This window comes from Diabrotica virgifera, chromosome 5 (genome assembly GCF_917563875.1).
Source record: "Diabrotica virgifera virgifera chromosome 5, PGI_DIABVI_V3a".
Classification (NCBI taxonomy): domain Eukaryota; kingdom Metazoa; phylum Arthropoda; class Insecta; order Coleoptera; family Chrysomelidae; genus Diabrotica; species Diabrotica virgifera.
The window spans coordinates 184,480,500-184,494,257 of NC_065447.1; the positions used below are offsets into that span (position 1 = coordinate 184,480,500).

Here is a 13,758-nt window from a genome sequence, read left to right on the forward strand (position 1 = left end):
CGTATCTCGGAAACGAAGCATTTGCGGACATATGTTTATAAAGCAAACGGTCATTATTTTGTAATGCAGAATTATCCCTTAAAGTTTGTCGCACTTATTTAGAAACACCCTGTACTGATGAAGAACATGACTAGTTGTTAAAGTACTTAACTTTTTTATTATCCAACACAAGCGAATGAATCAAAAAAAACAGAAAGTTAAGAAAACCTGAGGCTATAGTTGGGTTTTAATTTCAGTGTTTTATAAATGCTAGAATATTCCACAGGGTGTTGCGACCTTTGAGAAAAAAACACAGGTATACAATGAAAATTTATCTGTTTAGCAACAATATTATTACAGCGATATTGTTAAAGAATAAGACTATAACATATTAAAAAATCACTTAAATCGGACAAGAGGTTTAGGATATTCGAGACATCAAACGTGTATAATTCACCGAGTGACCCGATTTATGAAGAACTTCAACATCTGATTAATAGGATTACCACAACGTGTGATGAATATGGACTCAAGCTAAACACCGAAAAGACCAAGGTGATGGTTGTCAGTAAAACGCCAATACAACCGGAAGTAGTAACAGCTTATGGTGAACAATTAGAGAGAACTAACAGTATCACTTACCTTGGTTGTAATCTAAATGAGGACATGGGACATGAGCAAAGAAATTAGAATACGTACAGAGAAGACCAGAGCTGCATTATTTAAGATAAAGAAACTTTTATGTGGAAACAACATTACTTTGAATCTTAAAATTAGATTAGTGAGATGTTATGTGTTCTCTACTCTTTTGTACGGTGTCGAAGGTTGAACTTTAACAACAGATACACTTCTCAAGAAATTGGAAGCCTTTGAAATCGGGGTATACCGGACAATCCTACGAATAAGTTGGGTGGATAGAGTTCGTAACGAAGTTGTTTTGCACCGGATGGGAAAAGTCACGGAAGTCGTCAGAATAGTTAAAAATCGAAAACTTGAATATTTTGGCCATGCTATGCGACACCCATAGAGATATAATATACTCCATTTAATAATACAAGGCAAGGTAGACGGAAGAAGAGGGCCAGGTCGAAGAAGAACGTCATGGCTTAAAAACCTGAGAGAATGGTTTAACAGATCCTCTGCATCCCTTTTCCGAGCGGCCGTCAACAAAATTACTATAGCCAATTTGATAGCCAACGCTCGATAATCGAACACGGCACATGAAGAAGAAGAAGATTATCATCGACATTATATATTCTCAATATATCTATAAGCCATTAATGCGGCACTATATCAAAGGCCTTCTTGTAATCAATGAAGGCAGTAAAAAGTTTCCTTTTTTGGAATATGCCTGATTAGAAATTATTGAGTCGATGATAAGTTTTTCTTTGCAACAAATGGAATCCTTAGCAAATCCTTTCTATTGAGGCTCTATGCTATTGTTTAGAGCACAGTGTTGGTAGATACGCCGGACTACACTGGATGTGACCAATTTATACAAAGTTGGAGGACAAGTAATTAGGCGGTATTTTGCTGGATCTTGGGTATTATTTTGATATTTCGGTATTAAATATCTGTGGCAAGAATCAAAACAGCAGGCAACGAAAGCAGCGAGAATATCTGGTTTCCTGAGGGATATAATCTGGCGGAATAAATATATGAGCACCGAAAGCAAAGTCCGCATTTATAAGACATGTGTTAGACCCGTACTGACATACGCAGCTGAGACAAGGGCCGAGACAACAAAGACCAAACAAATAATGAGAACAACAGAGATGAAAACCCTAAGATCCATAAGAGGTATCACACTCATAAATAGAATACGAAACGAAGACACATTGAGAGAGCTAGGCGTTCAAGACGTAGTGAGATGGACAAGAGCACAACGACCTATTGAGTAAAAACGGTTCTCCTTTAAAATCAAGATGGCGGCTAACTCAACGGCGGAATTCAGTCGCGATTTTAAATTTACATTACTGTTGACCCCCCTAAAGGTTAGAATAATAAAATTTGGGGTAGGTGGCCATGCAAGGTTAGGCTTTTTTAAACGCTTTTATTTAGTTCAATAGTTTGCGTCAAATCTTTAGACGTTAATTTGACTGCCTTTTCTTCAATGCAAATGAATGAAAATTTGCAGACATTTGCATTCGCGGGAACAATACACGAATAATCAATAAACATTTTTTTTCATGTTTATTAATTGTTTAAATAAAAAAAACGATTTTTATGGAAAACGCTTATATTCTCTTGTTTTTTACAATGTAAAAACTTGAAACTTTTACGGATTGTATTGGGACCGTGCAAGTTCGGCAAAGCAACACCTGGTTTCTACGCTCAGCAACATTATTCGCACTTTTAATTATATTGGCCAATTATATTAGTCCTGGTTACTGGATAATTGTCAAGGCCATAGTCCAAAAAAATAATAAGAAGAAAAAATAAGATTCAGGTTATGTTATTAAAACGTAAACAATTGTATGTAGTAAATAAAATTAGTTATTAAAATGCAGTACTGCAACCAAAATACAATTAATTAAATTTACCTTTACATAATAATTGCATATCATATCAATATTGTGGAGCAATATATCATTTTTCTTCTTCATTGACAGTAGATATGAAATATACGTCAATTTGACAATTTCAATTGACAATTAATTATTTAAGAAAATTGCAATATTTCTCCGCTATTCTCGCACGATCGTTTCTCGTATCCCCTCCAAGTACTTGCACATCGCGAATAGCTAATGATATGAACGATATATAATTTCACTTTTTACGTTAATGGTTTACGTTATGCTTCATTAATAAACAATAAAGTTTCAAATTTTTTGCCAATTCCGACTACTTTTCATGTTAGTACATCATATGTTTTATACATATTTTAATAAACTTGACGATATATTTTAATGTTTGAAAAGTGTAAGACTAAAAAGTAAAAAATAAAAAAATATGAAAAAAAAATTTTTTAAGAAACGCTTTTCTTTAGCTACGAGTGACTAAAATTAAAAATATTATAAAAAAATCCACAAAAAAGAAAAAAATAAAAAAAAAATTGAAAAAATCTAACACATTCGTTAAAGAAAAGCGTGGGGCGAAAACCGTTTATTCGATGAACACGCGCCACGCTTTTCTTTGACGTATGTGTTAGATTTTTTCAATTTTTTTTTATTTTTTTCTTTTTTGTGGATTTTTTTATAATATTTTTAATTTTAGTCACTCGTAACTAAAGAAAAGCGTTTCTTAAAAAATTTTTTTTCATATTTTTTTATTTTCGTCTAACCCGACTAGACTAAAAGAGAAAGTGCTTCGAAAATTGCATCAAATATAATATCTAAACGTGTATTGGTTTAATTGACATTGTTTTAATAAACAATCAAAATATTTTATTTTATTTTTTTTTTATTTAGCTTAATGCCTCGACAACTTATAGCCATTGGCATGGTACAGTGGATTTATGCAATCGGGTACCTAGTGTAATGTGTAGTGTGTGTGTTGAGTAAATGTCTTGTTACTTAGCAAAGTCGACATCATTGTTTTTGCAAAGACGCTAATTATTGTATTCGAACGTCTGCGGTCCCTGCTCCGGTGAGTACCGATCCCACAAGGATAGAAACTATTTGCATTTATTAATTTTTAATAAATGAAAAATTCCTCACCCAGGTGAGATTCGAACTCACGACCTTTAGGTCCAAAGGTAGGCGCTTTTACCCCTGAGCCACAGAGGGGGTAAGTTATTTTAGACGATCGTAATTAAGAAATATTTTGGACGATTATCACTTAATATAGAGTAAAGTAAAACTACACTCCTGGTCAAAAAAATCCGGACACATTTAAAATGGGTCATTTGATATCTCGAATTTCCTAAACCTGTTGTCCGATTTAAGTGATTTTTTTAATATATTATAGCCTTATTTTTTAAAAATATCGTTGTAATAATATTGTTGCTAGACAGGTAAATTGTCATTGTATACCGGGTGTATTAAAATACTGAAATTAAAATCCAACTATAGCCTCAGGTTTTATTAACATTCTGTCTTTTGATTCATTCGCTTATGTTGGATAATAAAAAAGTTATTATTATCAGTATTATTTTGTATTTTGACAACGACACCCAGCATGGGCGTCGAAACGTTAATAAAATCATTTTTTTTGGTAAAATTGTGGCTTATTTCCCATTGAAAATAATTGATTATAAAAATGCCACAAGGAAATAGCTTCAGAACAACCAAAAAGTTAGGTACTTTAACGACTAGCCATGTTCTTCATCAATACAAGGTGTTTCTAAATAAGTACAACAAACTTTAAGGGGTAATTCTTCATGAAAAAATAATGATAGTTTGCTTTATAAACGTAGATATATTTGCAAATGCTTCGTTTCCTAGATACAGGAGTTGAAATTTGCATTATTTGAGGTTGAGATATGCAAATAAACTTTGGTGGATTTTAAGAGGTAGTTATTTCGCATTTTTAGACATATAATTATGAATTTTATATTCACAATCGGCGCACATACGGGTAATATCACCCGTACGGATAATGGCCTGGATTTTTTAAAGAAAAAAAAGTACGCCACTGAGATATTTCAAATTAAAAATAATTTTTGAATTCCTCGTTTAATTTACAACAAAAAACCTTTTTAACCTTTTTTTATATGAGGCGCCGTTTTTGTGAAAAAAGAAATAAAAGATCTTAACGCTTACAAAGTATTCGAGGTAGTTTCCATATGGATAGAAACTTATTTCAAATACATAGGTACTTTGTAAACGTTAAGATGTTTAATTTTTTTTTTCACAAAAACGGCGCCTCTTATGAAAAAAGGCAAGAAAGATTTGTTGTAAATTGAACGAGAAATTCAAAAATCATTTTTAATTTGAAATATCTCATTGGCGTACTAATTTTTTCTATAAAAAATTCAGACCATTACCCGTACGGGTCATATTACCCGTATGCGCGCCAATGGTGAATATAAAATTCTTAGTTGTATGTAAAAAAATGCGCAATAACTATCTCTTAAAACCCACCAAATTTTATTTGCATATTTCAACCGATTTTGGAGCAATACATAAATCGTCAGTTTGTAAGAACAATTTCAACACCCCGTATCTCGGAAACGAAGCATTTGCGAACATTCGTTTATAAAGCAAACTACCATTATTTTTTTTATGCAGAATTATTTACCCTTTAAAGTTTGTCATACTTATTTAAAAGCACCCTGCATTGATGAAAAACATGATTAGCTGTTAAAGTACCTAACTTTTTTATTATCCAACATAAGCGAAAGAATAAAAAAACAGAATGTTAAGAATACCTGAGGCTATAGTTGGGTTTTAATTTCAGTATTTTATATATGCTAGAATATTCCACCGGGTGTGGCGAAATTATCAAAATCTATAAATCTATCGTCAGACCTGTACTAACATATGGATGCGAAACGTGGACCATGGCCAAATAAAACGAAGAAAAGCTCAAACGCTCAGACGTTTTGAATGAAAAATGCTTAGAAAAATTTTTGGACCTCACTACGACATTAAAGAAACCAGTATAGGATTAGAACCAACATCGAATTAAAAGCTCTCTACAATTACACCGATATTGTCCAAGAAATTAAATCACAGCGACTAAGATGGACAGGCCACGTGCACAGACTTCATAACGAGAGACTTGTAAGACTGGTATGGAGGAGATTCCTACAGGCAAAAGACCTCTCGGACGTCGTAGAATGCGATGGAGAGATAACATCCAAGCAGATCACCGAAAAATGAACATTCCATTTGACCCTAGATTGACGAAAGACCGAACAAATTGGAAGAAAGTTGTACAGTCAGTCAAGACCCACCCAGGGTTGTAGCGATAAGTGATGATGATGATGTGGCGAAATTTGAGAAAAAAATATAGTTTGATTGATACACCCGGTATACAATGACAATATACCTGTCTAGCAACAATATTATTACAGCGATATTGTTAAAGAATAAGGCTATAATATATTAAAAAATCACTTAAATCGGACAACAGGTTTAGGAAATTCGAGATTTAAAAAATGTCCCATTTTTAAGGTGGTACGTTAATTTTGCTGCTTAGTGTAGTTTCATTTATTAATTTTTAATAAATAAAAAATTCTTCACCCAGGTGACATTCAAACTCACGACCTTTAGGTCCACTGAGCCACAGAGGGGGTAAGACATTTTAGACGATCGTACAGATTAAGAAATATTTTGGACGATTATTATCACTTAATATCGAGTGGAGTAAAACTAGATTTTAAATATACACTTACACAATCAAACTGATATTTTCTATGTTAAAACTAGCAGTTAAGCAGTTAATAAAGTATTGTTTATTCTTTTACGATTACTTACCTATGATTACACTGCTGGCATGCGAAGCACTCTAAATGATACACATTATTTTTTGCCCTCATGACCATTTCAAATGCTGGTATAATTTTATTACACGCTGCACAATATCCTGTTGTACCGAATAATCTACAAAAAACAAAGATCATGTGTAACGAATGATTATTGCTATAATTAATTAAAAATTATATATAATTTATTTAATGGATTATACTGTTTAAATTTTCAATATCGTTAATATCGTTAATATCGTTAATAAATAACTATCAATATCGTTAAATTTTTTATTAGTAGCCTGATTCACAGGACCTCTTCAAAAAAGCGTTATGGGAACGAAAAGAGGGAATCATAATTGGTAGCGAAATAATAAACACCATTAGATTTGAACATGACATGCTAACTATAACTGAGAGTAACAGTGACGGTTTAAGGCATCATGGGGCCCTAGCCGGCCATAAAAACTAGGCCCCTTTATAGCGACCATTTACTTAAAACTTACAGATATTTATGTTGTTTTGGAAGAAGTTACTCCAAAAATAAATTACGACAATGTAAAAAAGATCATCTTTCTTTTTTTACTTCTATTACTTTGCCAAGGATTGAAGTAAAATAACTGTATCTGATAAAGTTGTAGTCGGATCATTTAATGTTTACTAGCAGCACTCAAACGTTCTATAATGTTTAAACCACATAATGATTAAAACAGCTATTTAACTTATTCATTTTCCTATATTATAACATTTGTACTGCTTTAACAGCATCAAATCTAGCTGACCATCTAGTATACAAGTCTTTTAACCGACATTTCGCAACAACTTCTCACTTCACTAATAGTCCATAGCTAATATGCCAAAGAAAAAAAGGGATATTGTTGATTTGTTGATATTGTGCCGATATGTGATTTTGTCCTGGGTATGAGTGCCACCCCTTCGGGGGTGAAAAAATATACATTCAAAATAAGTTTGGAAATGGATAAACTGATTGACTCTACGTAACTTTTGTTCTATAGAGTTTTTTTTACTAAATCAATACTTTTTGAGTTATTTGCGAGTGAATATTATGTTCCTTTTTCAAGAAAAAAAAAACACGTTTTTAGGCGGTTTTTCGCAAATAATAACTCTAAAATTAAGTATTTTATCGAAAAAATATTCGTAGGAAAAATATAGCGTATATTAAAGTAAATTAATGGTGTATGTATGAAATATGTAGACCCAGTATAAGCAGAGCTGGAGTTAATGAAAAGTAGATTCTTATTCGACAAATTCCAAATCAAATATTTCAATGTAAATAACCAAAAATTGAAGCACTTTTCGGTGAAAACTCATCAGAACTTTTTTAAAGTGTTAAAAAAGCTTTATTTTTGTTTTTTTAAACAACTTTCTAGTATCAAAATTAAACAAGTAAAGCTCAAAATAATGTTGATTCCTTTTTTTTGGCAAAAAAATCTTGAAAATCACCCACTAGTTTGTACTTATACATATATTATTTATAAGATCTGTAACTTTCACCGGTTCACAGTAGGTACATATTTATATTTCAAAATACTGGGATTTAAAGTAAAACAAATTTTTTGAAATTTTTGAAAAAAAAATGTCTTTCTTTTCAAAATAACTTAAAAAAAAATTAATGATACCAACAATCTTAAAGAATAAAAAAATTTAGGTTTTGCTTTTCTGAATATTTCAGATTTTTTTTGGAAGATAAAAATTGGTTAAGATATGACTGTTCAAAATTTGCATACCCTGGGTAGAGAATTTTTCATTTGTTAAAAATTAATAAATGAAAATAGTTTCTATCCTTGTGGGATCGGTACTCACCGGAAGGACCGCAGACGTTCGGATACAATTAGCGTCTCTTTGTAAAAACAATGATGTCGACTTTGCTAAGTAACAACACATTTACTCAACACACACATACTACACATTACACTAGGTACCTGATTGGAAAAATCCACTATACCATGCCAATGGCCATTAGTTGTCGAGGCATTAAGCTAAATAAAAAAAACTGCATATACTCGTGATTAGTGAGTTGTTCAAGGCCTTTCTACTACAGCCCTTTTATAAATAAGCACTTTATACCGATAAAACTTAAAGATCATATAAACAATACATAAGTAAAGTAGCTTGTGAAGCGGTAAGGATTAATTTCATTTGGGATGCTAATTAGGGGGTTATTTTTACCAGTTTTTTTACCCAAAAAAGGGACCAATTTTATTCTGAGTGTATCTTGCTTACATTTTATGCTAGAAACTAAAAAAAAAACAAGAATAATGCTTTTTTAAACATTTAAAAAAGTTATGATGAGTTTTCCATGGAAAGTGCTTCATTTTTTGATTATTTAACGTTGAAATACTCGATTTGGAACTTGACGAATAAGAACCTACTTGTCATAAGCTAGGTACAACTCTGCTTCTACTGGGTCTACAGACTGCACACATACACCCTTTTTTCAATTTTTTAAAAGCAATATTTTTGCTAAGAATATTTTTTTCGATAAAATACTTACTTAGATACTTTTTGAGTTATTTGCGAAAAGTCGTCTAAAAACGTGTTTTTTTTGTTGAAAAATGAACATATTCACCTGCAAATAACTCGAAGTGTATTGACTTGATGAAAAACTCTATTGAACAAAAGTTGCTTAGAATTAGTGTGCTTATCCACTTTCCACCTTCCGGAAGAAGGCGTGGACTCAGCCTTAAAGCAAAAACACATCGGCACAATATTACTTTTTTCTTTGACATGTTAGCTATGCGTATGTCAAATTTCATGTCAATCCAAGCGATTTTTTCAAATGCAAAAGTTCTTTAAAATCCGGAGGTTTCGCAATATTTTACCGTGAGTGAATGGACTTTAAGGCCCATCGATAGGTACAAATTGAAAAAAAAAAACGTACCCTACCAAAAGAATTACCAGCTTTTAAACAATATTTGCTTGCAAAATTGATTACCAAATTGACGAAATGATTAGAACATGGAATATAAACATGACTTTGAAGATAACTGCTTAAGTTGCCTTGAAGTCGGTTGTATTTTCCTGATTTTTGATAGAAGACAAAACAAAAAACTGAGTTTGATTGGAAATCATAAATTAACCATTCTCTTTTTTTTTGTCTCAGTTAGCCCTATTTGATTTATTTAACATTTTACATTTTTTCTAAATTACTGCTTAAATAATTCAATATTAATTAATGCATTTGAGCGGGATGCGGGCCCCATCAAGTGCGCGGGTCCTAGGCGGCCGCCTAGTCCGTCTAATGGTTAATCCGGCGCTGGAGAGTAAGGAAGAGCTATACAAGCTTTACTAGATGCAGTAAATAACGAATGCATCCAAATGAAACTTGAAATTAACAATGATAAAATCAATTTTATGATATTATATACTATACTATCAAATGGTCCTACAAACCATAAACAACTAGTTCACAGTCTTGGATTTAAAATATTGTTTATTATTTTTATTTCAATTATTCTAATTGTATAAAAGTAGCAAACTTTGTATCTAGGGCTTTTCGTCTTCCTCGTATTACGAGAGATGTCGCTGTTTTGCGTCTTAAAAGGTGGAAACATTGCATCTCGATGTTTTCCCTGAAATAGGCAGGATTGGATTATTAGGTTTGTTCGTAGAACGATCAGCAACCGTTGCCAACCATCAGAGGCATGCGCGTTCCTAATCTACAAACTCTAACTGTTAACTGCGCAGCGCCAACGGTTAACTGCGCATGCGTCTGATGGTTGGCAACGGTTGCTGATCGTTTGGATCGTACTACGAACAAACCTTTGATATTTGTTTCAGAGTTGTGACTGCATAGCTTCACTGAGGATGCATAGATGCTGAAATAGCTATATGGGCCCTGATTCTAATTCATTTCGACAGTCGCAATTTCATTTCGACACCGCCATGACAGCCGCAGAATATAGCGATTCTTATTCATTTCGATATTAGTTACAACTGGGGATATTAACCTTATCATGTTGAGACTGCTCAGAATTTGGGTTGGCGCTCCCGTTTATTGGAACTTGTTGATAGTCTGGGAAAATTATCGAAAAAATGCCATTTTTGGGAAAAATTATTTACCAGCTATTTTATTGCTAAAATCGAATCTTAAGATTGCATATACAGTGCGTCCATAAAGTAACGCATAAATTCATTATTTCGTAAACCAGCGACATTAATGAAAAATCCTGAAACGGGTCGATTTTTATTTTTAGATTCAGATTTTTTGGCATATATATCATACTAGTGACGTCATCCATCTGGGCGCGATGACGTAATCGATGATTTTTTTAAATGAGAATGGTCATGTGATAGCTCATTTGAAAGGGTATTCAATTCTCTATTCACTAATATAAACATTTACCTAATTATTTATACAAGGTGTTCAAAAAACATTTTTTTAATTAAAATAATTGAACCAAAAAGAAGAATGTACGTAATTTATTTAATTCAAAATACGTTTTACTGTTGTCAGAAAACAGGAAAAAAATGTTTATTTGAGAAATAAATATTGTTTTTTGCTTAAATTCAATGTTAAAGCTGCCACCCACCTGTCGCTTGGCAGTTTGAACATTTCGTTTAAGCGAAAATCAATGTTTATTTGTCAAATAAAATTTTTTTCTGTTTACTGACAGTAGTAAAATGTATTTTGAATTAAATAATTACATTATATTCTTCTTTTTGTCTCACTTATTTTAATTAAAAAATGTTTTTTGAACACACTGTATAAATAATTATGTTAATGTTTATATTCTTGGATAGAGAATTGAATACCCTTTTAAATGAGCTATCATATGACCCCTATTCTCATTTAAAAAAATCATCGATTACGTCATCACGCCCAGATGGATGACTTCACTAGTATGATATATATGCCAAAAAACCGTAATTTAAAAATAAAAATCGACGTGTTTCGGGAATTTTCCTTAAAGTAACCAGTTTACGAAATAACGAATTTATGCGTTATTTTATTAGTAATTTGGGGTATGACAAGTCCGCAGAAAGTGTGTTATTTTATTTATAAAGAAATTAGCACTTCTAAATCTTCTTTATTTTTCAATTAGTGGTCTGTAACTCCTAAAATTTTTCCTTTGAGCCAAAAACACTCAAATAAAAATTCACCGTAATTTAGTTCTGCACAAAGTTATTTTTTTTCCGATTTCCTTCAACAAAAATTTTACTCAGAAAATCCGAGTTTTCCCAAAAAATCTGCAATTTTCAATTAAAATTTCAGGGAAGTACCTAATTATTTATCGATAATTAAATAATTGATGACATGAAAGATTTATTATAGTATATACAGAGGGGCTAAATTATGGAATAAATTCATTTCTTTAAAACGGACGATTTTGGAGCAAAATCCCGAAAAAGGTCGATTTTTATTTTTAAATTACAATTTTTTGGCATATATTTCTTACTAGTGACGTCATCCATCTGAGCGTGATGACGTAATCGATAATTTTGTTAATGGGAATAGGGGTCGTGTGGTAGGTCATTTGAAAGGGCGTTCAATTCTCTATTCAGTAATATAAACATTATTATCATTAGGTATTTATACAGGGTTGCCAAAAAAAATTTTTGAATTAAATTAATTGGCGCAAAAAGAAGAATGTATGTAATTTATTTAACTCAAAATACATTGTACTGCTGTCAGAAAATAGAAGAAAAGGTTTATTTCACAAATAAGCATTTCTTTTCGCTTAAATTAAATCACAAACAGCCTCCCTCCTACCTATTGGCAGTTTGAACATTTAATTTAAGCTAAAAGCAATGTTTATTTGCAAAATAAACATTTTTTTCTATTTTCTGACAGCAATAGAATGTATTTTGAGTTAAATAAATTACATGCATTCTTCTTCTTGCGTCAATTAATTTAATTCAAAAATTTTTTTGGCCTCCCTGTATAAATAATGATATTAATGTTTATAATACTGAATAGAGAATTGAACGCCTTTGTAAATGAGCTACAACACGAACCCCTATTCCTATTTAAAAAAATAATCGATTACGTTATCACGCTCGGATGGATGACGTCACTAGTTTGAAATATATGCCAAGAAATTTAATTTAAAAATAAAAATCGACCTGTTTCGGGATTTTTCTCTAAAATCGTCCATTTTAGAGAAAATGAATTTATTCCATAATTTAGCCCCTCTCTGTATATCAGGAGACCGGCGACAATCTAACCAATAGTTTAGCAATAATTAAAATGTTAATTAAAAAATTTCGGTCGAAATAATAACCAGAAAGATTATGATACACCAGAATAACTATGATTTTCGTATAAAAAAAGCACTATACCTATTCAACGTACCTTACAGGATTGAAATTGGACCATTTGAGCGGTCTCAGGAATGTTATAAAGAAACAATTTTTTGGCTTATAAACAAATAGAACCCCTCAGAAAATATTAGATTTAATTAAATTAAGTTAACGCTGTTGAAAAGGGCACGGCTTCTGTGTCCTTTTCGAAGAAAAACAAATTGAATTGCGAGGAGTGATTCCAGGTATAACCGGTCAAATTTGACCGCCATTTGCGACAGAGTTATAAACAACAGGATTTTAATCTTTGAACCATTAGATACCTTTTAATTCCGGTCCTCTTTGTACATACAAATTTTCATATCTTCAAGACACTTATAACAAAAAAGATTTATGTCACTGTCACCAAATTATTTAATTATTGATAAATAATTACTTCCCTCAAATTTTAGTTGAAAATTAAAGATTTTGTTTGGAAAACCCGAATTTTCCGAGGAAAATTTCCGTCGAAGGAAATTGGAATAAATTATCAATGTGCAGAATTAAATTACTGTCAATTTTTATGTGAGTGTTTTGGTTTAAAGTTAAAATTTTCGGAGTTATAGAGCAATAATAAAAAAAGATTCGGAGCGCTAATTTGTTTATAAACAAAATAGCACACTTTCTGTGGACTTTGCACAGCTATCCCAGCAAACAGACTTGAGCCCAATTACGTGATAATTACGTTAAATTTACGGCAAATTTCAACGAATACGTAACTCGGTGATTTATGACGGGAAAAAAACGTATTTCAGTGCCAAATCATTCACCTATATATTAGTGCTTTCTTTATACATGTTTGACATTAGAATAATATAAAATCATAATGACGAATACAGTACGTTTTTTATAATATTTGTGAATTTCGGTTACATCGTAAATGTACGTTTATTTCACGTAATAATCACGAAACAGAAATAACTTCCTTTGGTTAAATTTTGAGAAATATTTTGGAAAAAAATTTTTACAACGGTGTTGGTTAAATACGTACCGCTTGAATTTTACTCACTGTATTTTATGGACGTCGAAAAATTAGATGTATTTCACGTAAAAGTAATGTAAATAATACCAATATTTAAACAAAAAGTTTATGATTTCGCTTTTAAGATCATTTAGCATAACTA

The 13,758-nt window shown here is 31.6% G+C and overlaps 1 protein-coding gene across 4 annotated transcripts in view; it reads right to left on the minus strand.

The window, feature by feature from the left end:
* LOC114327855 (LIM domain only protein 3) overlaps positions 1-13,758 on the minus strand; it is a 616,892-nt gene that overhangs the window by 14,393 nt on the left and 588,741 nt on the right. For all 4 annotated transcript variants that reach the window (XM_028276570.2, XM_050651703.1, XM_028276569.2 and 1 more), the window contains one exon: positions 6,342-6,467. In XM_028276570.2, coding sequence (XP_028132371.1) covers positions 6,342-6,467 — 126 coding nt within the window. The remainder of the gene's footprint in view (positions 1-6,341; positions 6,468-13,758) is intronic.